General features: G+C 57.2%; 1 protein-coding gene across 1 annotated transcript; it reads right to left on the reverse strand.

Annotated features, from left to right (window-relative positions):
* Positions 1 to 328: 328 nt before the first annotated feature.
* ABCB9 (ATP binding cassette subfamily B member 9) lies at positions 329 to 21,134 on the reverse strand. The gene is made up of 11 exons (XM_045534929.1): positions 20,447 to 21,134; positions 16,154 to 16,268; positions 15,548 to 15,678; positions 14,516 to 14,721; positions 12,148 to 12,345; positions 10,819 to 10,947; positions 8,981 to 9,169; positions 8,308 to 8,481; positions 5,575 to 5,734; positions 3,214 to 3,350; positions 329 to 1,505 (listed from the first exon to the last, which is right to left on the reverse strand). The coding sequence occupies exons 1-11, from the start codon at positions 21,045 to 21,047 to the stop codon at positions 1,245 to 1,247; spliced, it is 2,301 nt and encodes a 766-aa protein (XP_045390885.1). The 5' UTR covers positions 21,048 to 21,134; the 3' UTR covers positions 329 to 1,244.
* Between the last annotated feature and the right edge of the window lie 3,666 nt (positions 21,135 to 24,800).

Consider the following 24,800-nt stretch of genomic DNA (forward strand, 5'->3'; position numbering starts at 1 on the left):
GTTGGGGGGCAGGTCCCTGGACCCTGATGGAAAAGAACAGGTGGCACGTGCCCAGCCTCAGCTATCCCAGGAGGCAGAGAAGTCCCCTGGATTTAGAGGAGACAGGTCTCTACCACCCTGCACAAGCCCATGGAGACAGACGGATGGACGGAAGCACAGTGCCTGTGGTCGAGGAGCACAGATGGGGCCCCCAGACGCTGGGGGAGGCCCTGGACGAACTCCCCAAAGTCTCTGCAGTTCCAGCAGGCAGGGCCAGGAAGAGAGTCAGGTCTGGCGGAAAAACCTAACCAGGCGACGGGGCAGATGGCCCAAGCAGAGGTCAGAGGTCAGGGGTCAGAGGTAGTACACTTTAATGATCATGTTCTCCCAACATTTCACAACCGCTGGCAGTGCCAGACCCTGGGCTTTGTCACTGTCCCACCAAACAGAGAAGAGAGTGCATCTCGCAAACGTCCAAAGGGGCCCCCAAACAGCAGCGCGGCAGGGGTGGGTGTGGGGGGGAGAGGGGCTGCCAGCCAGTGGGCGGGGACAGGCAGGGCCAAGGGCTAAAGCGCTGGGTGCGGGGCTGGGGGCACCCCGAGGCCCCACCAGGCCTGGCCAGCCCCTCGCTCCCCCGGTTGAGGTGCGCGGTGGTTCACAGTGAGACTGGCTTAGAGGGGCAGGACAGTGGGGCGCGGCACCGGCGCCTTCCCCTCCCCGCTCCGCCTCGGCCTGACTCCCGGAGCTGGGACGAGGGCCAGATGGGAAGAACCGTCCCCCGTGTCTCCTTCCGGGACAGGGAAGCCCCTTCTCTGGAGGGGCGAAGGGTAGAGGCCTAGTTCTCTTCCCCAGGTTTTAGGAAGGGCCATTCGCTCCTGGCTCAGAAGTTTCGAGAACATTTGGGTGAACGTGCCCACCATTTCTCCCAATTAGAAAAGTGATTTTGAAATCTAGGAGTTGACTGGGGTGCCTCAAACCAAGCAGTAAAAAACCTGGTCAGATCTAGGTTTAAAAATACAGCTCTACCTTTGCGTAGGAGCCTGGGGAGGTCGGTGGGGGGCCCGTGGTCCCCTGGGGCTGGTGGGGCCCCGGGCACAGGGCAGGGACCGGGGACGAGATGCAGGAAGCGGTGATCCCGTGGGACGTGGCAGGTCACCCTCCAGTGCTGTGGGCCTGGGCTCAGAGGGCAGCTGGGGGCTCCCACGGGCACATCTGCCAGCTGGGCACCAGGGCCTCTGCCCCACCGGGGAGGCAGGAGCTGTCGGTCAGGCCTTGTCACTGCCATTGCCTGGCGGTTCCTTGTTGCCGGCCGTGTGGTCTGAGGTGGGCTCGAGCCCCAGCATCTGCCGCTGCACCAGCTTGGCGTAGAGGCCGCCCTGGGCCAGCAGCTGCTGGTGCGTGCCCTGCTGCACCACGCGGCCCTTGTCCAGCACCACGATGAGGTGCGCCCGCTCCACGGTGCTCAGCCGGTGAGCGATGATGAGCACCGTGTGCTTCTGCAGGTTGCCGTGGATGGCCTGCTGGATCTGGGGGGACAGCAGGGGCCGCGGGTGGGTGGCTTGTCACGCACGGCACAGCCTCAACCACCCACAAGTTCCCTCTGTGCGATGCCACCTGTGAGCTAATGCCCGACCTCTCCGAGACTCAGCTCCTCATTTGTAAAGCCAGGCCTGGAACGGGACCTGCTTCCTGGGTTTTTGTTTCAGGGAGACAGAGCTTGGGGCCCCACACCAGGGAGGTGCTCAGCGAATGGGAGATCGGCCCTAACCTGGCCGTCTCGCCTTCTGGCTCCTTCTCTGACCTTTGTTTTGTTTAACGGCATCACGGTCAGTCCCCACGCCCAAGCCAACAAATCCAGGAGGCCCCTCAACCGCCCACCGTTGTCTGCCCACCGAATCCACCTCATTAGCGAATCCAGCAGCTTCTACGTCCCTTCAACTCTCCGTCACTTCTCACCTGGTGCCGCCAACTTTCCCGGCCGGGCCCCTCATCCCTTCCCCACTTGGATTGACGTTTATTTTAATCTGTGGAGTTTGTGTCTCCCTACGACTATGTCCTCACTTCTCTCTGTTCAGCCACGAGCCACGATGACGTTTTTATTTATTTTTTTGTAGAGACGGTGTCTCTCGATATGCTGCCCAGGCTGGTCTTGAACTCCTGGCCCCAAGCAATCCTCCTGCCTCAGCCTCTCAAAGTGCTGGAGGATTTACTGTTTGTTCCACCTGCCGATAGGCCCGAGCTCCCTTTCTCAGAGCATTTCCTAAAAAGGGTTTACAACCGTGAATCCTTCCTCTGTCCCTGTGAGACGTGTATGTTTCCTACAATGCAGGGTGTCTCTCTTAAGGACCTCACAGCTGTCCCCTTGCAGTGGAGTCCTCAGGAGGGAGAGAGCCCATCTCCCCTGGGAGGACACAGCCCTAACTTCCGAGACTGCCAGCGAGACACGGTGGCCTCGGGCCCTGCACGCTGAGCACCCCGTCAGCTTCCAGTGGACCCTGGTTCTCCCTCCCTGCTCCTCGCTTTAAAACGCCCCCCACAAATGGGAACGGAGAGCCGAGTTCCCCTCCTTCAACAGTTGCTGCGTAAAATCTGTTTTCACAGCTCTCGCTAGTGTCCAGCTGTGTTTGCCTTTGACAACGGGGACCCCGCCCGATCTCTCCGCATCACACGACTGTTCATTTTCTTTGCAGCACAGGCCGCAGGCTGAACTCATGCTAGCGTCCTTGTTTACTCTCCGTCTTCCCCACGGGCATGCAAACCCCATGGGGATGGGGGTCTTTGGTCAGCCACCACCATGACCCCCGTGCCTAGAACAGGGTCTGGGGCCTGGGAGGAGCTCAGGAGCCACCTGCGCGATGAGTGCGTCAATCCACCCACAGACCCGGTGGCCAGGCCTGCTGGCCCTCGTCACCAACGATAGTGAGACGCAGAGGGTGGAAGAGGTGGCTCAAAGTCACACAGTTAAAAACTGCAGGGTGGAGCTTCTCGATTCTGACGCCTTCTCTCGCCCCACTGCATACAGCTCTAGTTCTCTCTCCAGCCAGGAGGCGCCTGCTCCCTGGCTCCCGCCCCCAACACCGGGAATTCACCAGGCCAGGAAGCCGATGGCCTGGGACAGCCCCTGGGGACACCTCTGAGCCCTTCCCAGCACCCGCTGCTGGGGCAGGGGAGGGCTCTGGCCACCTGGAGCAACTGCCTGTGCCAGCGTCACCCGCCACCCTGCCTGCCACTCACCAGGTACTCGCTCTCTGCATCCAGAGCGCTGGTGGCTTCGTCCAGGATGAGGACCGGTGGGTTCCGCACCAAAGCCCTGGCCATGGCCACCCGCTGCTTCTGGCCGCCCGACAGCTGGGCGCCCTTCTCCCCCGTCTCTGCGTGGCGGAGGCACAGGGCACGTTAGCAGGGGTGAGGCCGGGCAGCCCGGGGACTCAGAAGCAGCTCCCTGCTGCCTGGAGCCCGGCTTTCCAGGGAAAGCTTCAAAGGGCCACCAGCTGGAGAAAACAACAGCTGAACGCTCATGAAATGATGGCTCCCGCCCTGCGTGCAAGGGGCATGCAAATGAAGCCTGCGTGCGAACTGATACGAAGTTACCCCTCTGCACCCCTCCACTTGGCAAAAACCCAAACACTTGCTAGTACGCTGCGCCGGTGGGGCCCTGGGGAGGCAGGCCCCCTCCCGCCCTCCTAAGCGGAGTTGGTAGGATCCCCAGGGCTCCCAGGAACAGCTGCATCCTGGGTCGTCAGTGCCCGCTGTGCAAAGGCTGTGGACCCCAGCCACAAACGCGCCGCCCTGGGGCCAGCAAGACTGCCTCGGTGACTTCTCCCTACAGATGGACTTTCTCCCATGCACAATGACATAGGCACAGCTTGTGGGTGACTCACAGAATTGTTATTGCAAAAAAAAAAAAAAAAAAAAGAACAAATGAGCTCAAATGTCCATCGATACAAAACTGAGTGAATAAATTATTAAGTAAATTATTATAAAAGCCCATATCCTGGAATTCTATGCAGCTGAAAAAAAGACAGAGGAGGAGGAGGAGGGGGAGGCCACGCCCCATATGTCAATATGGAACGGTCACTAAGACAGGTGCTATGTAACAAAGAACAGGTGCAGAAAACAAGGTGATTTTTTTTCCTGTAAAAGCGTGGGGGTGGGGAGATAACAATACGTATTCATATTTGCATTACCAAACTCTAAAAGGACACGCAAGCAACTAACGAGAGAAAGTTTGGTGGGGCAGGACGGAACTGGGAATGGAGGAAAAGATGAAACTTTTCATTATATTTTAAAAAATGTATTCCTAAAAATTTGAACCATGTGAATACCACCTTTTCAAGAATTAAATTTAAAAAATATATCGGGGGAGATTGGGGAGCTGTTGATCTAAGGATACAAAGTTTCAGTTAAACAGGAAGAATGAGTTCAGGAGATCTGTGGTGTAATAGGTGACTAGAGTTAATAATGACATACTGTTACTGGACAATTGCTAAGAGATTAAGTGTTCTCACTACAAAAAAAGATAAGTATATCTTTTTGTATACATTAATTGGCTCAATTTAGCCACTCCACAATGTATATTAATACATATTTCAAAACATCATGTGCTACACCATTAAATATGAACAACTTTTAGTTGTTAATTTAAAAAATTTTATTTTTTTGAGACAGTCTCTCTCTCTTGCCTGGGCTGGAATGCAGTGGCCTCATCACAGCTCACAGCAACCTCAAACTCCTGGGCTCAAGTGATCCTCCTGCCTCAGCCTCCCGAGGAGCTGGCACTACAGGCATGCGCCACCACACCCGGATAATTTTTCTATATTTAATGGAGACGGGGTCTCGCTCTTGTTCAGGTTAGTCTCGAACCCCTGACCTCCCGCCTTGGCCTCCCACAGTGCTAGGATTACAGGTGTGAGCCACTGCGCCCGGCCAAGAATTTTATTTATTTATTTTTTTTTTGAGACAGAGTCTCACTTTGTTGCCCGGGCTAGAGTGAGTGCCGTGGCGTCAGCCTAGCTCACAGCAACCTCACACTCCTGGGCTTAAGCGATCCTACTGCCTCAGCCTCCCGAGTAGCTGGGACTACAGGCATGCGCCACCATGCCCGGCTAATTTTTTTTGTATATATATTTTTAGTTGGCCAGATAATTTCTTTCTATTTTTAGTAGAGACGGGGGTCTCGCTGTTGCTCAGGCTGGTCTCAAACTCCTGACCTCGAGCGATCCACCCGCCTCGGCCTCCCAGAGCTAGGATTACAGGCGTGAGCCACCGCGCCCAGCCAAGAATTTTAAATAAAAATAAAAATATGTTAAATATGCTAAATATATACAAAATGTAAATCAACATATTAATTCACTAAATTAATATATTAATTTATTAATATAAACTTAGGTGGCTCTAATAATATAATAAATATACGTCATTTAAATTAGTGACGTGGAACTAGATCGAGGTGGTGGCTGCACAGCATTGTGACTGTGCTAAAGGCCACAGGATTGCTCACTTTGAAATGGTTACATCACGTGAATTTCATCTCGATGGAAGGAGAGGGAAACCCTGAAGAGCAGGGGCAGGGGCGGCAGGGGCGCCGGCTCGTACCTGTGCTGTAGCCGTCCTGCAGCTCCATGATGAAGCCGTGAGCGTTGGCCTTCTGCGCAGCCTCCACCACCAGCTCGAAGGGCACGGCGGGCAGCCCGTAGGCGATGTTGTCTGTGATGGAGCGTGCGAACAGCACGGGCTCCTGGCTCACCAGGGAGATCTGGGGGGAGGGGGGGGCGTGAGGGGCAGTGCCAGGAATGCGTCCCTCCAGCTGTCACCGGCAGCCTCGCCAGCCCCCGATCCGGCCACCACGCTGCCGTCAGCAGTCTCAGGCCTGAAACCGGAGCGGGGCGGCTGCCGCAGCAGCTGCTTCTCTTCTCTCCCCACAGTGGGGCCCACCTGCACCCACAGACCCTTGGCCTCCACTGACCAACAAACTGGGGCCCGCTGAGCTTGCTGCTCTGGGCTAAGCCAAGTTCCCCGACCTCCGACCTCCGAGAGAAAGCCTGTGGCCTGTCCCTCTGGGGCCAGGGGAAAGAAAGAGTGCATGAGAGAACGCAGACCGAAGCTCGGTGAACGGGCTGCCTGAGTCAGGAAGAGGCCTCAGCCGGTCCCCAGGCCACACAGACCTCCCTGGCCATCACCCCCCACCCCCTTTTTGTTTTTTTAGAGACAGGGTCTCACTCTGTCGCCCAGGCTGGAGTGCAGTGGCACGATCATAGCTCACTGCAGCCTTCAACTCCTGGGCTCAAGTGATCCTCCTGCCTCAGCCTCTCAAAGTGCTGGGATGACAGGCGTGAGCCACCGCAGCTGGCTGACCCCTCCCTTCCAAGAGAACAGCTTAAAGGGGCTGTTGTCCCATGACTGCAGGGTCAAGAATCTGGCCTACAAGAAATAGTCCTATGGAAGATATCACCTCAACACTGTAAACAGCAAAAAGGAATTAATTAATCCGTTAATTTAATTAATTCAATTAAAATGGAATCTAGCTGTCCATAAGTTGGAGATCGGCCAAATAATTACAGTGCACCCATAAGATCCAACTGTAGTAGATACACATAGTATGGTTTTATTTTTATTAAAAAATTTATATACGTGTGCCTTCATATATTGATATCACATACTGATATGTTTGTATAAAGATAGGAAGCAGGAGAGAAAGGATATTTACTAAACTGTTAACGCTGGCTACCTCCATGGGGTAGAATCCAAAAGCTGAGGTGGAAGGGAACACGCCATATCTTAGTTTTAAAATTCACTAGAACTATACAGATAAGGTTAGATTGTAGCATTTCACTCTTTTGTGTTTATGGAAATTAAAATTTTAAATTTAAATTAAAGAGAGGGTATTCACAAAAGAGGAAAACCAGGCTGGGCGTGTTGGCTCACGCCTGTAATCCTAGCACTGTGGGAGGTTAAGGCGGGAGGATCGCTTGAGCTCAGGAGTTTGAGGTTAGCCTGAGCAAGAGTGAGACTCCCCCTGTCTCTAAAAAACAGACAAACCAAATGGCCAATAAATATATCAAAAGTTGCTTATTATCTTTAGTTATCAGGAAAATGTAAAAGACCACACTAAGCACTCACCAATTAGAAACAAATTCAGGACTGACAATATTAAGTGTTTGAGAATCGGAGTGTGGTAACCACTGCAAAGTCTGAACAGCTCTGCCAGGGGCCTCTTCCAGAACTCTGGTGGGCAGCAACCTAGTGGCTGCACACTTGGGACTACTTGTCAGCCATCTACCTCTGGTCGTATGCACACAATGTGGGCAGATTTCACAACCTATGGTCTCCGCCACCATCTAGAACTTGGCTGGGAGTTCTACAATCTCTGTGCCAACTCTCAGGCTCTCACAAAATTTATGTTGATGATGTAAATGGTACCCCGTTATTAGTTAGTGTTTCTTGTGTCATATACAACCTGAACGACCAGCCAGGGCATCCTTGCTCTTAGGCCAGCACAGGATCAGGGGTCGAGGCTCCTTTTCTGAAAGGATTACTCAAAACTGTCTGGTCACGAATAGCCTCCTTTCAGTACTACAGACGACCTATATGTAGGACAACTGGAACTCTCCTCCACTGCCGGCGGAATGTAAAATGTAAATCGGTACAGCCAGCTTGGATAACAGTCCTAGCAGAAACTACTGAAGTTGGGGACGTGCATCCGCTGTCACCAAGCTTTTCTGCTCTAAGGATTCTGCCTCGAGAACATACCCACGTACGTCAGGAAACGTGGACAGAACTGTCCACATGGCACGTCGGTGTTGCCGATAACGGCAAGAACGGGAAGCAGCCCGAATGTGCATCCTGAGCAGAGCGCGAATTGTAAATAACTGATTAGTCTACGCAGTGGATTATCAGCTGGTGATGAAAATGAATGAACTACAACCACAGCCTCGCCCGGGATGACTCAGGACCAGGCTGAGTGGGAGGAGCGAGACACAAACGGATGCACACGTATGACTGTTACGACGCAGTTCAGAGCGGGTGACACGGAGCTTGGCTGGGGACGTGCACAGAGATGGAAAAGCTAATGAAAAGCAAGGACAGGATGACCCAAAAGTCAGGAGAGGTGCTACGTCTGGGGAGAAGGGAAGGGGCTCATGGCAGACAGGCTGCCGGAGTGCCAGAATGTTCCACGTCTTGCCCAGGGTGGTGTTACACTGGTGACAGTTCTTTGAGCTACACACTTATCTTTACTGCCGCTCTCTGCGTCTGGGCTACAGCTCATGAGAGGGAAGGTTAGACAGAGACAGGCACAGGGCAGGGGGTGGCAGGGGCCCCTCCACGTACCACTCGGTGCAAGTACTTGTGGTCGTAGGCGCTGATGGGTTTGCCGTCCAGCAACACGCGGCCCCCCTCCAGGGGGTAGAAGTTCTCCAAGATGTTGACGCAGGAGCTCTTCCCACTGCCTGAGGGCCCCACCAGGGCTGTCACCTTGCCTGGGGACAGGCTGAAGGAGACATTCTGCAAGGAACAAAGAGGCACAGCGTGAGGTCACTGGCTCAGGTCCCGGACTGGAAGCTCTGGCCTCTGACACAGGTGGGTGCCCCTCCAAGCCCACCCCACACTCCTCTGCCTTGGTGGGCACTGCCGGCCCCTGAATGTTCTCTTCTCTAGGACACCAGGATTTGGTGGCACCTTTATATTTGCTGTTTCCTCTGCCTGGAATGTTTTTTCTGCAGAGAGCCACCTGGTTAGGTCTCGGCTCAAATGTCACCTCCTCCAAGAAGGCTTCCTTGACAGCTCTCGCCATCCCTGTGAACTGTCCCTACCACACCACTCATTCATTTTGTTCCTAGCTGTGACTATCTGGAATCGAGCTGTCGAGGATCTGTCTCCCCCAACTGGAACCCAGAGCTCCTCCAGGGCAGGGACCTGCCTGACGTGTTCCTGGCTGTGCTGCCCCGCACGGGTACCTGGATGAGGGGAGGGACGATTCCGGCAGGCCTCGGCCGCCTCTCACCTGCAAGACTTGGGTGTGGGGCCGAGTGCGGTAGGTGAAGGTCACGTTCTCAAAGTCCACCCGGCCCTCCAGGTGGTCGGGGGCCAGGGTGCCGTCGTGCACCATGGTCGGCTTCCGGTCGATGAACTCGAACACCTTCTCGGCGGCCCCCACGCCCTGCATAAGGCCGCTGTAGACGGAGCCCACGGACTGGGGGGAGGAGACACACGTTCCTGTCCCACTGACACCCACTCCTGGGACCCACCCATGGTACTGGAGGGATCAAGGGGTACAGGGTCAGCAAGGACATAGCAGCTGTTTTGGGGGAGAAGCAGTAGGCTGTGGGCTGCCATCTGCTAGTATGTTAGAGCAGCGGTCCCCAACCTTTTTGGCACCAGGGACCAGTTTCGTGGAAGACAATTTTTCCATGAACAGGGGCCTGGTGGAACTCTGCATTAAATAATTTTGAGGCCCAGTACTGTGGCTCACGCCCATAATCTCAGAGCTTTGGGAGGCTGAGGCTGGAGACTCACTTGAGTCCAGCCTGGGCAACATAGTGAGACCCATCTCTACAAAAAATTTTAAAAATAGCCAGGTGTGGTGGCACACACCTGTAGTCCCAGCTACTCAGACGGCTGAGGTGGGAGGATCACCTGAGCCCAGGAGTTTGAGGCTGCAGTGAGCTATGATCACACTACTGCACTCTGGCCTGGGTAATAGAGTGAGACCTTGTCTCTAAAAAATAAAAAATAAAAAATGGGATCAGACTATCCCTACTGTTCAGGGATTTGCTTTTTGCCCTTAACAGCATGTCTTAGAGGTCTTTCCATGTCAGTTTACACGGATATACCTCGTTCTTGGATTTTACAATGCAGATAGACTATTTCTGGAATGCGACGTACCATATGCATTTACCTAACTCCCGATTGGTGGGCATTTAAGGTGGTTTCGTTTTTCACTATAATGAACAATGCTGCACGGAACATCCTTGGACACCCATCTGTGCCCACAGGTGTATTTTTGACACACAGGTTCCTAGAAGCGGGATTCTTGCTGAGTCAGCAGGGCAGGTGTGACTCCCCGTAGCACACACTGCTAACACCTCGCCCACATCTGTGAGCACGCCCACGCCAAGGCTCAACCTTGAACTGCCTGAGGGCTTTTGGAGGGGCACAGACCAGAGAACTAACACCCCCACTCCAGGCCGACCTTGAAGGATGACTGATGCAGGCTGCGTATAGACACCCAGCTCCCTGGCCCGCAGGTGGGTGGCTCCAAGGCTGGTGTTCCACACTGTCCCCCGGAAGGATCGACCCCAGTTGTCCACACTGGTAACCGGCTCCGTAACCCACACAGCGCTGACCCCCTTCCCTCCCCCCTTTCCTGGGTTCGCCTCCCCGGTAAATCTGGGGTGCTGCAATCCTGTCGCGGGACCTGCCTGTGCAGGAGCCCAAGTGAAGACACGATCCAAAGGGACCCTGGCTCTCCCTGCGGCGCTGCCCTTTGAGTGGGCTGAGGGAGAGACGGGCTGGCTCGGAAGCCCGTTCCCCGCCAAGCTCGGCGGATGAGCCACGTAACTCTCTGAGCCTCAGCTTCCTTTTCTGAGAAAATGGGAATTTCCACAGCACCCAAACCTCTCGCCAGCCCTAATGCCACTTCCTGAAACCAATGGCTGCCGCTTTGCTCCATCTATGGAGTCGCTGTCACCTGTTGGTAGTGGGATTCTCGGTATGATTACGAGCTCTTCCCTGCCCACCTTAGAAGAAACAGCGCCTCTCTGGGGCACCCCCAACCTTGTTGGGACCCCTCCTCCCCACTGCCCCTTCTCCCCAGAAGCCCCCGCGAGAGCTGCCCCTCACCTCCATACAGTCCCCCAGGACGAACTCGTAGATGATGAAGGCGATGAGGTTGCCACTGGTCATCTGCCCCGAGATGACCAGGTGGCCCCCGTAGTAGAGGATGCTGACCTGGACCACCAGCAGCGTGAGCTGGGGGCAGAGGGAAAAGGGACTTGGGTCAGGGGGGCCTTGGCTCAGGTCCCTCGGGTCCCCCCACCCCCAGGCTGCAGGGGGAGGTGAGGGCAGCCCCTGTGAGCTACGCACACCCAGCCATCCCGAGGACGTCCTCCCCGCTGCCTGTCACTCACGCCCCTCCCTGTCCCCACCCTGGAGCGTTCCCCCACAGAGGCCCCGGCTGCAGCGGGCTGTGGGCTTGGCCGGGGAACAAGGCTGTCTTTGTGAGGCGCTGGCACACACACGCCACCCCGGGCTCCTCAGCCCGGCCAAGCGGGAGCTATTACTCCTCACCAGGAAGAGCATGACTCAGAGAGGGCGAGCGTGCTGGCTGAGGTCACACAGCGAACGGGGCAGGGCAGGACGACGAGGTCTCTGTTTCCTCCCCCAGCTGGGTTCTATGACAGCGGGGCTGTGTCTGGGGCGCCCTTACCCCCCTCCTGCACCTGGGGGACATCTGGGAGAGGAGCGGAATCTGAGCACCTGTGACGGCCCACGGCCCAGCAGGGTCCCCATCTGCCCCTGCCCCCAACCAGGTCAAGGCTAGACCACAAGTGCCTCGGCGGAAGCCACGAAAGGCGCCCCCTGCTGGTGGACAGATCGCTGAGCGGCTTGGCCACCAAGCTGGACTCAGCCCCCTTCTCTCCTCCTGGGCCGGCACTTTTGGGGTGGCCTGCTCCAGGAGGACCCGGACAGTCCCTGTCCCCTGGTTCCCCTGCAGACCACCAGCTCCGTCCTCCCCCGACCTCCGAACCCTCCTCGTTCCTGTGCCAGCTATGGCCTGCCCACCTCCCAGACGTGGCCGGCAGGGCAGTGGTAAGACGCGACTGCTCCCCCTTCTCCAAGGAGGGGCTGTGACTCACCCTCGGCGAGGGGGCAGGGCACGCCACTGGGCGTGTGTGGGTGTGACGTGAGACCTGCCAGAAGCGGCCTAGGGTGGCCCCACTGGCCCCGGCGTGGGGCCTGCCAGCTCCCTGCAAGGCAGGGATGTTTCCCGCCCAGGGAAGGGGAGCTGCTAGCCCGCCACGCCCGGGCAAGAGGAGGCATCGGGAGGACGGTCAGCGGGAGGCTGCATCCTTTTCTGGAAAGATCCTCCAGCAGCTTGACACCAGCATGCAGAAGGGGGTCCCCATCGTAGCATCCTGTCCCCACCAGGCGGGGGCCAGGGGCACATACCCCGCTGCCCCAGACGTAGTACATGTAGGCCGCCGCCTCCTTCCTGTTCAGCTTGTACACCTGCTGCAGCTTCTGCAGGTACACCTCGGCCTCCGCCTCCTCGTTGGCGAAGCTGCGCACGGTCTTCATGGCACTGATGGTCTCCTCCGCCGTGTTGCTGGCCCTGGCCAGGGCATTCTGGACCTCCTTGGACAGTCTCTATGGGCAGGAGGGGCCGAGAAGGAGGAGCCCTAAACCCCCTCACCATCTACCTGCCCGAGCCCCGGGCCTCTCCGGGCTTTTCCACACTTCACTGGTGCCGGCTCGAAACAGGAAGGTCCTGGGACAAAAGCTCCAGCTCCCCTCTCTGCCCAGTCTCCTGCTAGCTTGATTTGACACACTCAGAGAACAGACCCCAGTGGTACTCTTGGAAAGATAGCTCTGATCCTGAGGGAAGTGGGGTCATTAAGTTATCTCCAGTACTCAAAGGAGGCTATTAGTGACCATATGGCTTTTGGTAATCCTTTCAGAAAAGCCTCAACACCTGATCTTGTGCTGGCCTGAGAGCAGGGATGCCCTGGCTGGTTGTTCAGGTTGTACACATTACATGAGAAACACCAATTATTAAGGGGGCACCATTTTCGTCATCAATATAAACCATGTGAGAGCCTGTGGGTTGGCACATAGATTCTAGAATTCCCAGCCAAGTTCTAGATGGTGGTGAAGGCCGTGGGTGGTGAAATCTGCCCACATCTGGCCAGAGGTAGATGGCTGAGAAGTGGTCCCAAGTGTGCGGCCCCGAGAGTCCTGGAAGAGGCCCCTGGGCTGAGTCATTCAGACTCTGCAGTAGTTACCCAGTGCTGATTCTCAAACCAGCCGGGAAGGCAGCCGAGGCCAGGACAGGATCGTGCACTGGCACGTCCCATGACCTGCCTGTCACGCCCAGGCCACAGGAAGCACACGGGGTGCTCTGACCCCCGGGAGGAGCCGCCACACACCCTGAGTCATGTCTGGCCGTGGGCAGCGTGTGTGGCTGGTGGAGATGACTCGCTGGCTCCGTTCAACACGTTCACGGACGAGGCGGAAACCCTGATAGTCTCCCCGAGGCCCTGCCCGGCTGAACTTGAAGGTGGGGCCTAGGTGCGCACAGAGGTGTGGGCCGTGGGGGGAGCTCCGGGTTTCCTGTGCCCGTCCCAGGGGCTGTGGGAAGGCAGGAAGGGAGGGGTGGGGAACAGAGCAAGGGGAACAGCTCCGACTCTAACCGACGTGTTGACTTTTCCTACTCAGGAGGGAAAACGGTGAGGCTGGAGGCCCAGAGCTGTGGGGAGAGGGTCCCTCCTGGGTGGCTGGAGGGGCTGCGGGGAGCAGGTTCATCTGGGGGCTGGGCAGGTGATGTCGTCCTTTGCTACCTGGTCTCAGGTCACGCGCCTCCCCCACCTTCTGGGCGGGGTGGAGGCGGGGAGAAAAGGGCTGACACCCTCCAGGGCCAGCCACCCTGTGCCCAGTCCAACACAGTGGCGACAGTGATCTAACCAGCCCCGCCCAGAGCTATCACGTGCCAGCGCCCCTGGTCAGGGCTACCTCGCCACAGGCCTGGGCCACCAGGGAAGGCACCGCCTGCACCTGTCTCAGGGTCACAGGCCTGCCCGTCGGAACCCAGCCCCGGTCCCGTAGGGCTCGGGGACACCCACCAATCCGGGAAGCAGGAGGAGGGTGGGGCCAGGTCTAGCCCACAGGCCGACCTCCCTGGCAGAGGCGGTGCCGAGGGCGGCCGGAGGGGACTGTGGCCTGCCCACGGCTGTGTCACAGCAGGGCCTGAGCCACCCGCACACATAGTCTACAGGAAGAGAGTGAACTGCTGGGCGAGACTACACCGCCCGGCCACCCGCAGGCCCTCCCTCCTGTCCGCCCCTCACTCCTCTCTCCAGCCGCACCGGCCGCCCTGCGCTTCCCTAAACACACCAGCCGCGTTCCCGCCGCAGGGCCTTTGCACTGCCCCAAGACGTCCACACCCTTCAGATCCTTACACAGACGTCAACCCTCCACGCTCCCAATCTCTCTCCTCCTCACTCACGCTTCCCCTTAGCACCCCCACCTTTCAGCACAGTGTGTGTTTCCGTTATTGCTGCTGTTGTCACCTATCGTCTGTCCCGCCTACTAGAATACAGGCTCCACAAGGACCAGGGCCTTGTCTGTTCACTGATGCATCCCAACGCCTGGGACATAGTAGGTGCTCAGTAAATACTGATTGGATGAGGGAACGAAGGAATAAATGCAAACACAACCTCAAGACAAGTCCTAGCGGCCCCTAGTGGCTCCCCAAGCCCCTTCTGAGGGGACATTTGGAACTGCCGGGGCTCACAGACCCCGCAGGGACCGGCGGGCCTACCTTGTAGTACTTGCCGTAGATGTTGGACGCCATCATGATGATGGGGAAGCCCATGAAGGTGACCAAGGACAGCTGCCACGAGAGGCTGAACATGAAGACCACCACGCCCGTGACCTTGACCGTGTTCCGCAGGAAGATGTTGATGTTCTGGGAGACCAGGTCGCTCACCATGGTGGTGTCCGAGGTGAGGCGCGAGATGAGGTCCCCTGGAACGAAGGCGGCTCAGCTCCGGCTGCCGCAACCAGGGCCACCGGGGTGGCGGTGGGACACTGACACCGGGCGGCTGGGGCTCCCCCACCTTCCGGGCGGGGGTGGGGAGAGAAGGGCTGATGTGCCGGAGGGCCCCCCCCCCCCGAGCCCAGCCCTAGTCGCCGTCCAGGGGCGGCTGAAGCTCGGAAGGAAGCAGGAGCTCGCTCGGCGCCACGCGGCTTGTCGGGGACGGAGCCGGGCTTCAAGCCCACGTCTGCTCCCTACCACCGGCAGAGGGGGACTCGCCTCTTCCCTTCTAGAGAGTTAGCAATCTGGGCCCGGGCAGGGGGCAAAACAGACACCTCTTACCTAAGCTGGACCCTGGGCTAGGGCTACTCTCATTGCTCCCATTTTAAGACGAGAAACCAGAGGCTCAGGAGGTTGAGCGAGTGGGTGTGGAGCTGGGGCCTGGAGCCAGGCTGGTCTGTCTCAGAGCCTGGGATCTCGGCCGGACACTATCCTGCCTTTGCCGCTCTGGCCTTTGCCCCGACCCGCCCACCCCACCCCACAGCGGCTGGGCCTCTGCGTCCACAGGGCAGCGGAAGCAAGGCCTTGGCCCCTGCAGGAAACTTGAGTGGCCGTATAGGACCCTCTGGAGGCCACAGCCCACCCCAAACCTCAGCCAGCAGAGCAGCTCCCAGGGACCAGGCTGCCCAGGGGCCCCGCCAACCCCAGGGGCTTCCCCCCTGAGCTGGACAGGAGCGGCCGGCACGCCTGCGGCCACCAACGTGCCCCATTAATCCCAGCGCGAGGCAAGCCCACCCGGCCGGGCCCCGGACCAACCTGTGCGATTCTCATCAAAGAAGCTCGTCTCCTGAGACACCAGTGAGCGGAAGAGACAGTTTCGGAGGCGAATGTTCAGTCTGGCAAATATGAGGGTAAAAATGCCGCCCCGAATACCTGCGGCAAATGAGCTAATTGCAGATAAGAGATGTTATAGCACGACGTCCTTCCGACAACCGACAGCCACACCCGGCCGCCCCCTCCCGCGGCCGGAGGGGTGGGAGCCCAACCTCAGCCCCTGTGCAGGGCCAGTCCCCCCGCCTCGACTAGCACCCCCAGAGCATGGGCAGAGGGGCGAGTGGGTGGGTGAGGGGCCCAAATTTGCAGCCAGGCCCCTGTCCCCGCTGGAAGAACAGCACAGACTGAGCTGGTCCTTGTTTAAAGCACAGGTTCCTGCTCGGAAAACAGCCAGGGAGGGTGAGAAGGGGACCCCTGAGGACATTAAAGGACAAGAGAGTGCGGCTGTAGGGTGTGGCCCAACAGTCTGGGAGCCGGTGACCACGGTGACCAGCTGAGGGCCAGGCACACCAGGGGCATTTCGGGGCCCACCTGGCCCTGCCTCCCCGGGCCCGGGGCTTGCGGCGCAGGGCGGGGTCGGGCCGCTACCTGCCGATGGCCAGCAGGCACACGATGATGACGGCCGTGCTGAACTGATCCATGCTCTTCTGGATGACGATGCCGTCGATGGCGCGGCCCGTGTAGTAGGGCAGGAAGGTCTCTCCTGGGCGAGGCAGGGCGGGCTCAGGGGTCTGCAGCCCGGGGAGCCAGCGCCCTTCCTCCCAGGGCTCCAGAAGCCCACACCCCGACCGCTCTGCTCACTCTCTGGTGGGCTTTTCTCTCCCGGCAGACTCCTGCTCCCCTACATGGGCCCCCTCAAGATGCTTATACCCCCTCTTCACAGAGCAGGAACGCAGGGAACACTGGGTCTTAAATCTACACAGCCGGGTTGTAATTATCCACACGCCACCAGGCCTCGAGTGCACCCACATGCTGCTTCGCGGCCTTTGAAGGAGGCCCTGGAAACAGCCCATGTTACAGATGAGGAAAGTTGAGACGAGACAACTCGCCCTGACACCGAGCAGTCGTGGCTGATCAAGGCCAGAGCTGATTTCATTCTCACTGGTGGAGGGTTCAGAGTCCAAATTCTAGCACCTCAGAAGCTGGTGCTATTCTGGTTCTGGGCAATGCTGGGAGTGGCCACCCTGCCCCTCTTGGCAGCGCAGTTTAAGGCTTGCCAGGCAATTTCCCATCCACTTGTCTTACTTTATCTTCACAACAATCCTTGGGTAGGGCAGGAGGCTCAGAGAGGCTGAGCAATTTGCTGAACGTTTCACACAGCAAGTAAGGAGAAGGGCCAGGACACAAACCCAAACGGGCTTCAAATTTGGGGCTCTTCCTTTGTGCCCTCCTGCTATGGTCTGAACACATCCCCCAAATTCATATGTTAAAACTTTTCTTTTTCTTTTTTGGAGACAGGGTCTCGCTCTGTCACCCAGGCTAGAATGCAGAGGCGTCATCATAGCTCACTGCAACCTCCAAATCCTGGGCTCAAGTGATCTTCCCGCCTCAGCCTCCCGAGTAGCTGGGACTACAGGTGTGTACCACCACACCCAGCTGATTTTTCTATTTTTTGTAGAAACAGGGTCTTGTTCTTGCTCAGGCTGGTCTCGAACTCCTGAGCTCAAATGATCCTCGTGCCTTGGCCTCCTAGAGTGCTGGGATTACAGGCATGAACCACCACGCCCACACATAATGTTGAAACTTAATCACCAACGTGATAGCATGAAGAGGTGGGGCCTTTGGGAGGGGATTCAGTCATGAGGGCGGAGCTCTCCTGGGTGGGATTAGGACCCTCATAAAAGGGCTCGAGAGAGTGGGTTTGCTCCCTCCTGCCCTCCTCTTTCTGACTGTGAAGACACAGTGTCCTCCCCTCCAGAGGACACAGCGAGAATCGCCATCTTATCTTACAAGCAGCGACGGCAGCCCGCACTAGACGCCAAACCTGCCGGCGCCTGGGTCGTGGACTTCCCAGCCCCCAGAACTGTGAGAAGTAAGTTTCTATTGTCAGCACTTACAGACGGCCTGCCTGTGGCATTTTGTCACAGCAGCACACAGACACCTCCCTCCAACAATCCAGAATGCCCACTTCCGTCTTACGGGGGCGGTGACACGCAATGGGGCACGGTCTAGGCCAGCCTGTGTTCATCCCAGGGCCCTTTCCGCTGCAGCTCTTTCCACGGGCAGAGCCGGGCTTGGAGCTGGGCATACAGCAGGTGCTCAGTAAAGGTCAGTGAGCGAAGCCTGGACAGTGCTTCCTGCCCTGGCTCGACCGCCTGGACAGTGAGACCTTCCGTGCTGCTCTGGTGCCCTCTGCTGGGCTCGGCTCTGGCTCCACAAGCTGGAGCTCAGAGGACCTCCATGGTCCTCGGCCACATGCCACCTGGGCTGAAGTTCTGCCTCAGTTTACCCACAAGGAAGAAAATGGCATCCACCAGCTCTGACAGCATTTTGACTGCAGCAAGTGCTAATCTAATGCTAATGATAACCTCACTGGGGACCAGGTGCCATGCCAGGCACGTGTGCAAACTCTCCTGCCCAAGCTACGCAAGAGTCCAGTGGAACTCTCCACTCCGTCAGGGAACGCCGGGGCTCTGCTTCCAGACGACATCCAGAATCCAACCCCTCTCACTGCCTCTCCTACCCCCAAGCTGGCGCAAGTCGCTAATCTCCCCTCGGCTGACTCAGTGGCCTCCCCCGCCCCCTGGCCCCCACTGGCCTGTCGTCCACGCAGCAGGGAGTGGGATCCTGGCAAACCCCACTCAGATCTTGTTGCCCTTCTGCTCAAAACAGTCCGGGGGCTCCCACCTCTTCCAGGGTGAAAGCCCAGGTCCTTACAGCAGCCCACGGGGACCTGCCGGACAGAGCCCCTGGGAGTGGCTTGCTTTGGCGTCTCTTCTTCCCGCCTCACCCACCCGGCTCCAGGACACTGGCCTCTGCTGTTTCTCCAACAACCTGGCACCTTTCTGCCTCAGGGCCTTTGCACCGGCTGGTCCCTCTGCCTCAGAGCGCTGCTACCCCAGATATCTGTCCCCTTACCTGCTTCAAGCACCAAAGACCCCCCAATAATCCCGTAGGTCTGGTATTATTCTTCCCATTTGTGGAAATAAATTCTTTCCATAGAAGATGAAACTGAAGCTCAGAGAAGTTTCTAAGTCATTTATCTACATTTATGCAGCTGGTTTGTTATGAAATCCACATTATTTAATAAACAATCCTAATTTAACAGAAGACACTCAACACTAAAACTAACCTTTTTTCCCAGTGGGTGGTTTTTTTTTTTAAGATTGTGAAGACACAGAAAAAGCCAAGCACTACTGAATTCTTAACTGGCAAATAATGATTAATCATCACAAACCCTAACATTTATTCAGGACTTACTTTTGCTAGGCACCAGGCCCGTCTCCCTTAATTCTCACAATCATTGAACCACGCCCTCATTTCCGGAGTGGAAAGTGAGGTCTGGCTGGGTTACATAACTTGCCCAAACTTATCGAGGCAGTTGGGGGCCTGAGCCTCGGGTCTGACCCCGTAGCCTCGGTGCAATCCCGCCGGCTGCGTTTGAGGACTTGCTGAGCACACGCAGGCTGACAACGGGCCCCAGCAGGCGGGGGAAACAAGGTCACGGGCGACATCTGCCTGTGCAGGCGGGTGCTCATTCACGCATTCATTCACTTCTGCACCCGGCACTACTACGCCCGTTCACACAGGAGGAGGCTGAGACTCAGAGAGGCTGAATAACGTGCCGAAAACCACACAGCTGTCGAGCAACAGGAAAAGGGGCTGCAGGCTCAGGGCCAGCTCTGGGGTTTGCCCATCCTCTCTGAGAACATTCTGGCATTGTCACCACCCCCAGGCTCTGTCCTTGTGAGTTAAAATTTTAAAAACTCACAGTGGCTGACATTCCTGAGTACTTATCAGGACGTGCCGAGCTCTGTACTCGATCCTTCTCCTGCCCATTTTTATCCAATCTTTACGATTCGAGTTCATTTCATAAGAGCTCTGATGATCACAGAAGAGGGAGGTGAGGCTCAGAAAGTTTGGAGAACTTGCCCAGGGTAAGGAGCAGGGCTGGGATTCGAACCCGGGGAGTTGTGACCCTGCGATGCCACCTTCCCACGCGTGTTGCCGGAGTGGTGTTTTCAAACTGCCTGGACCAGACCCACAGTGACAGACGTGTTTCACGTCACAAGCCAAGACACGCTTGTACAGAGGCACACGCAGCTAAAATGAAACTTTCACAAAACAGTACTTCATCTTAGCACAGGCAGCGTACTCTGATGTTTTCTATTCTGTTTTATTACAAAAAATCCCTCTGACCCAGAAATCCCAATTCCAGGAATTTACCCTACAGATCCATCCACATTCATGTGAAATGCGGATGAACAAAGTCATTCACTGTAAGAGCAAAAGACCAGACGCCCCAAGAGCCCAGCCGTGGGGGACCGGCTAGATCACCTACGACACAGCCACATGCAAGAGTCAGGTGTGGATCGGGGAACCCCAGAGTGGATCTTACGTGGAAACAGCAGGGTAAGAGGTCGGGGGAGGAACCTGTGTTCTTATGTGCTTTAGCGGCTAAAGGAAATGCCGGGAGCGTATACAGGAAATGAATAAAAGTGGTTTCCTGCCCACTTGGAAGTTTCCGGAACCTCTTCCTACAGTCAGACCTGGGCAGGAGGATGAGGGTAGCCACGGGTAGAGTTAGGGGTGAAACTTGCAGTGCTTTCCCTTTCGTATCTAGCTGATGTTTGAACCGTGCAAGTACAATGTGAAGGTTTAAGAGAAAAGAGGAGGTGGTTACACCGCCTACCCCCACCCACGTCCTGGGTCCTCACTTACCCAGAGCTGCCACGATGAGGAAGAAGGAGGCGGCCACGAGGAAGGCCACGTCGGGCTTGGTGTAGGAGAGCAGCTTCTTCAACGTGGCCCCAGACGCCTGCTCGGGCGGGGACTGGGCTCCGCCGTGGAAGCCCTCGGCCTCGGCGCGGGTCCCCGGCTCCAGGGCCTCTGCGCCCGGCCGCACGGCGGCCAGCAGCCACCAGAGCAGGAAGGAGGCGGCGAGCGACACGTACGTCCACACGAAGAGGGCCCAGAACCACGGGTCCCGGATGGGCCTGCGCACCTCGGAGAACAGCAGCAGCTTCACCACGGCGTAGATGCCCACGACCAGGCACACGAGGGTGATGACCACCCACGAGGCCCGCAGCCGCCGCGGGCCCAGGGCGCTGTTCTTGGCCACGCCGATGGTGGCCCCCAGGAGCAGGCAGCTGCGGTAGAGGCAGGCCGCCCAGAGGTCCAGCACCGAGTCGAAGACGTTGAAGTGGCGGATGTCCTCCAGCAAGCTGCGGTCCAGGTGGCTGAAGACATAGATGGCCGTGGTCACACCGATGTCCACGCTCATGAAGGCCAGGGTCACCACCACTGCCTTCCACAGCCGCATCCTGCTGGCTGGCCGTGGGCGGGTCCCAAAGGGCAGGTGGCAGCTCAGGGGGGCTAAGTCATCGTCGTCCTCGGGGTGAGGCCAGACCTGTAGGGACGACAGCACACAACAGGGCGACGGCTTCGGGTTTGCTACTCGCTAGCTTGGTGACCTTGAGCAAGTCACTTGACATCTCTGAACCTCAGTTTCCTCATCTGTGAAATGGCAACATGAGTACTCCTGACTTCCTGGGGCGTCATGAAGATTCCACTCACACCAGGAATATTCCTTGAGTGCCCGCTGTGGGCCGGACTCCGTTTTTTGTGTTGGGGATTTACCAATGAACAAAATAACCAAGGTCCCTGCTCGGTGGAGAGGACATGCTCCTGTGGGAGACAGATGATAACGAAATGACACGGTATGCGATGACATAGGAGCTATGGGGGAAAAGGGGGTGAATAGGATGGGGGCAGTTTTAAATAGGGGGCCCAGGGAAGACCTGGGAAGGTAACACTTGAGCAACACTTGAAAGAGGTGAAGCAGTCCACCATGCGGCTGAGGGAAAAGCATTTGGACAGGTGGAACAGACAATGCCAGAGCCCAGAGGTAAGAGTGTACCTTAGGAAGGCAAGGAGGCCCCATGAGGTCAGAGAGGCGAGGGGCGTGGGGAGGAAACCTAGAGGGCGTGGCAGCCACTGTGAGGACAGAGGTGCCCTCAGATAAGCAAAGTTCAATAAATGGTCATTGTTTTTACTATTACTACTACTTTTCCAAACCTGTTTCCTCATTTGCAAACTGTCAGTGTGAGTTTCGATGCATGAACATCACTGCGGGCACAGCGCCTGGCACATAACTGCTGCTGACCATTATCGACCGTATACAGCAAGTGCTTAATACATGTTTGTTCATGTCCTTCCTCTCCAAATCAGGCTTTCCATCTCTGCAACCCCAAATAAATCTCACCCCCCTCTTAGACCAAGAGAGAATTTGAAGGGGCCGGGGTGGCTCACGGGCCTCACAGCAACCCAGGGACCCTAACATCTGCCTGGAAGTTTCCAGAATCTTTTCCTCCAGTCATGCCCAGCCCTAAGCCCCCTTTGGTTTTCTGGATCTTAACGTCTGCTTTGTCCAAAGCAGTTCCCTGCCCTGGGTCCTCAGGCCTCACCGGGGCCTGGGAGACCCCAGAGCTTCAGGCACACCTGGGGGTGGGCCTGGGGGGCCTGAGTGTGGGGTGGGGCTTGTCCAGGGTGGGGCTGGGGCTGGGCCAGGTGTGTCCCTGAGTGCTACCTCCTGACTCTGGTCCAGGCCTTCCTCTCCAGGGGCCTTTGTTGTCCCACCTGCAAAACGGGCACAGCTCTGGAGCCCTCAGGTGGAGGGAGAGGCCGTGAGTGACAGGAGGGGTAACAGCTGTTTCCGTGAAGGGGGCCGTCCTGAGATTACCTCTCCCCACAGCTCTGGTGCCCAAACTGCTCTGGCTGTGCGGTGATCGGAACCCCACACAATCCCATTTACAGTTGGGGAAACCAAGGCCCAGAGAGACAAAACCACCTGCTCAAGACACGCAGCCAACAAGGGTCCGAGCCAGGACCTGGGCGGGTACGTAAAGGACCCTGGCACCTTCCTCTCCACCTCTGCACCGCGTGCCTGGCAAGTAGAAGACAGTTATGTAACACGGCACTTCCCACGAGCCCTGCCTGTGCCACGTGCTTCAGATGGGTTCGCTTGTTTAATCCTCACGATCGCGTGGTGAGATGTGCATGCTCATCGTCCGCATAGCAGATGGGGAAACTGAGGCCCAGAGAAGTGAATAACCTGCCCAAGGCTACGCAGCTGGCGAATCGCAGGGCCGGGCTGCCTTCAATATCACAAATGCTAAGAGGGAGCGTTCATCTGGGGGAAACAGAGTCCCCATCAGAGAGGGTTCAGCTTAGGACGATGACAACAATGATAGCTGGTATTTACGGATGCCACCACATGCCTGGCACTGTTCTAAGTCATCTACAGGCATTAATACTCACAAGAATCCTGTGGAGTAGGTTCTATTATGATCACCATTTTACAGTTGAGAAAACCGAGGCACAGAGAGGTTAAATGACCTGTCCCAGGTCACACAGCTAGGAAGTGGCAGAGCTGGGTCGTGAACCCAGGCTGTTGAGTTCCAAAATCTGTGCTGTCAACTCCAAGGCTCTAATCCTTCAAACCAGCCTCTCCCGAGGTAGGAAACTCCCTACTGCTGCTGGGGCAGGGCTCTGAGATGCAGAGGGGCGCAGGGGTGATGGCCTTGCTTTCACGCCTGCACCCCACAGGTAGGTTCAAGCCTGTCGCGGAGACAACGGCTGCTTAGTCAGCAGCTGCCCCTCCAAAGAGAGCCAGGGCCAGGGGGGTTCAAGGGCAGGGGAGGGAGGTGGAGTGGACAGACACCCCCTGCCCGGGCCCTTGCTACCCCCAGCCCCGGCTGAGCTGCCAGCGCAGGCTCCTGCCTGCTGCAATGCAGAAGCGGCGGAGCGAGTGGGTGGGTGAGCTCAGGCAGGAGCCCAGGGAGGGAAGCTCCTGGCCCAGCGCCACCCCAGCCTCCCGGCCAGCCGCTGCTGGCTGCACCAGGTCCCGCTGGCCGCCTCAGCTACTGCTCTCCTCTCAGTGCACACAAAGTATCCCTCAGTCCCCAGAAGGGGCTGAGGCTCAAAAGTGGGACAGGAGGCAGACCCACCAGAGACTTGAAGCCTGGACTGCAGCCCAGGGGCTTGGCCGGCTCTCTACGCCCGTGACTGCCAGTCACTGGGGCAATTCCTTCCCGAACCCCGACAGCCCCGGCTGCCAGCCACCCACCTGGGACCCCCAACCATTTATCTTCACCAGAATAAACAACATTTTAAACATCAACATCACAGACTATCTGAACCACGTTTTGCAGATGGGGAAACTGAGGCCCAGAGAGGGAGGGGCAAGGCTTACTAGGGGTCGCCCAGCGAGCTGGGGCAGAGCAGTGCTAGCACCTGGGTCCCCTGCCTCCAAGTGCTCAGTCCTTCTACTACAGCTCCCGGAATCCAACCCAGGTCAGGTTACAGTCTTCAGCGGGGACAGTTACTCTGTTATTTTTAAAGTCACTGAGTGGGAGTCTTAAGAGGACAAGACCATCAGCAAGGCAGTGAGGACGGCAGGATGGCGACCAGAAGGCCATGTGGGGGCACGTGCCCCTCTCCATCTACCAGACTTGGAGGACGCGCTGGGCTCGGCCAGGTGGAGCTGAAGGGCAAATTGTGGGCACATGGGTGACATGCAGGGCCCCAGGGACAAGCACAAGGTGGTGGCCAGAGGCCAGAGCAGGCCTCACCCAGGGCCCAACATGGCCCAGGAAGATAGGGGCAACTCGCCTTGACGCCAATCGCTAAGGAATGGCATGGGATTAGCAAGTGACCCTGCCACTGTCCCCATCAGGGGTCTTGTCAAAGGCTTTTCTTCCCAGGAGAGAAGACCCAGCTGTCAGCTGCAGAAAAGTTAAGTCCAGAAGGGCCAGGAGGTAAAAAATAACAATCATGATCACAGTCACAACAGCTACCATTTACCGGGCACTTCCCAATACCGTCGCCCTGGGAGGACCTCATGGTTATCATCCTCGGGTCACAGCTGGGGAGACAGTGGACTGGGGAAGTTAGGTGACATGCAGAAAATGGACAAGGTGGTACTGAAACCCAGCACTTCACTCTCTGGGGTCCCTTGCCCAGGCTCTTAGGGATGGCAAGAGAAGGTCCTCAAGAACTTGGGTGACCCAGTGGC

The sequence above is a fragment of the Lemur catta genome, chromosome 21 (assembly GCF_020740605.2).
Source record: "Lemur catta isolate mLemCat1 chromosome 21, mLemCat1.pri, whole genome shotgun sequence".
NCBI lineage: Eukaryota > Metazoa > Chordata > Mammalia > Primates > Lemuridae > Lemur > Lemur catta.